This window comes from Chiloscyllium plagiosum, chromosome 19 (assembly GCF_004010195.1).
Source record: "Chiloscyllium plagiosum isolate BGI_BamShark_2017 chromosome 19, ASM401019v2, whole genome shotgun sequence".
Taxonomy (NCBI): domain Eukaryota; kingdom Metazoa; phylum Chordata; class Chondrichthyes; order Orectolobiformes; family Hemiscylliidae; genus Chiloscyllium; species Chiloscyllium plagiosum.
The window spans coordinates 6,727,988-6,729,457 of NC_057728.1; the positions used below are offsets into that span (position 1 = coordinate 6,727,988).

General features: G+C 54.3%; 1 protein-coding gene across 4 annotated transcripts in view; it reads left to right on the plus strand.

The window, feature by feature from the left end:
* Positions 1–1,118, plus strand: part of LOC122559492 (DENN domain-containing protein 5B-like) — a 292,527-nt gene extending 291,409 nt beyond the window's left edge. For all 4 annotated transcript variants that reach the window (XM_043708993.1, XM_043708994.1, XM_043708995.1 and 1 more), the window contains one exon: positions 336–1,118. In XM_043708993.1, the coding sequence (XP_043564928.1) occupies positions 336–519 (184 nt within the window). In that variant the 3' untranslated portion in view covers positions 520–1,118. The remainder of the gene's footprint in view (positions 1–335) is intronic.
* Positions 1,119–1,470: the final 352 nt, after the last annotated feature.

Sequence of the window (1,470 nt, forward strand, 5' to 3'; positions counted from 1 at the left end):
GAATGAGGGAGGGGGAGGAGAATGAGTGTGAGGGAGGGGAATGGAGGACGGTGGAGGGGAATGGAGGACGGTGGAGGGGAATGGAGGACGGTGGAAGGGAATGGAGGACGGTGGAGGGGAATGGAGGACGGTGGAAGGGAATGGAGGATGGTGGAAGGGAATGGAGGGAGATGGAAGTGCGGAGGAGGGGAGGAACGGGCAGTGGAGAGATGCGACACCCACGTCTAGTTGAATCTGGCTAGGGTGATGGAGATTGCAGCTGATTACGAAAGGGGTTTGGAGGGGGTACGTGCAGGTTGACCACAGTCTGAAAATCATTCCTTTCTCTGACATAGGGATCACCTGTTACCCCAGTGGATTCCATTGCTAGCCGAATGCCCGGTGATCTCCAGGATGTACGAGGACGGTGCCCTGCTCCGGGACCACGCCGCTGTCAACTCGCTGATCCGGGTGCTGCAGACACTGCACGACTTCAACATCACACTGGAAGCCTCGCTGGTCAAGGGCATTGACCTGTAACATTGAAACTTCAGAGCTGCAGAGCCTGGCCTCACATCCCTATCCCCGCCCCTCTGCTCCCTTCCCCGCTCATCCCACCCACTTAACCTCCTCTGACTGAAGCTGATGGGGCTGGGGGAGGGGTCTCTCAACATGGTGTCTGGACTACTGGTCATGTGACACAGCTTGAAGACCGAGGTGAAACCCACCCTGCACCTGCCCTTGGGCCAAGGAGATAGTATTGACCATTTCACGAAGGCGCTGGACAGATGAGGAGGGTTGGCCTGTTCGATGTGGGACCGTAAATTGTACCTTCCTTAAAGGTTACGATACTGTCAGACGACCGATAGGACTCACTGGTTTGTGAAGAAGGGTTCCTGCTCCCCTCCGTCCATGGTGTACTCACGTTGTGTAAATACTGTGAGATCTTCATTATCTTTGGTTTTTTTGCATTATGCTTGCGGGTACATCTGTAGTTCAATGAAGGTCACCTCTGAATCCCAATTTTGTGTGGGATGCCGTGTGACCAGAGAGTGGGCCTCTCTACTTCCTCCAAATTATGTTTCTATATTTTTGCAGCCTCTCATTCTTTCCCCGAATCTCAAAGATCCCGAACCTGCTCCTGATGTCCCGTCCCCTCCATTTCCCCCTGCTTCATTCTGCCCACAACCCCACCCTCCCAACAAATCACCTTTCTCACTCCTGCTGCAGTACTAATGGGCCACGGGTGAATTCAGTCTCTGTTGCAGAGCTCCTGTCGATGAAGGAGATGCCCCTGTTTAATATCCTGTGGTGCTGGGGCCTCCTGTAAATAAGTTGACCAGAGTCCCCACACAGACCTGTTTATGAGCCCAGGGGTTTCTGCCTTCCCAGACTGGGGCTGCTATGAAGAGGAGCAAAGTACCGCAAAGGGCACGTGGCAGGGTGTGATCGCCCTTTGCCCAAGTGCCACTCGGAGTAGCATCAGTCTCC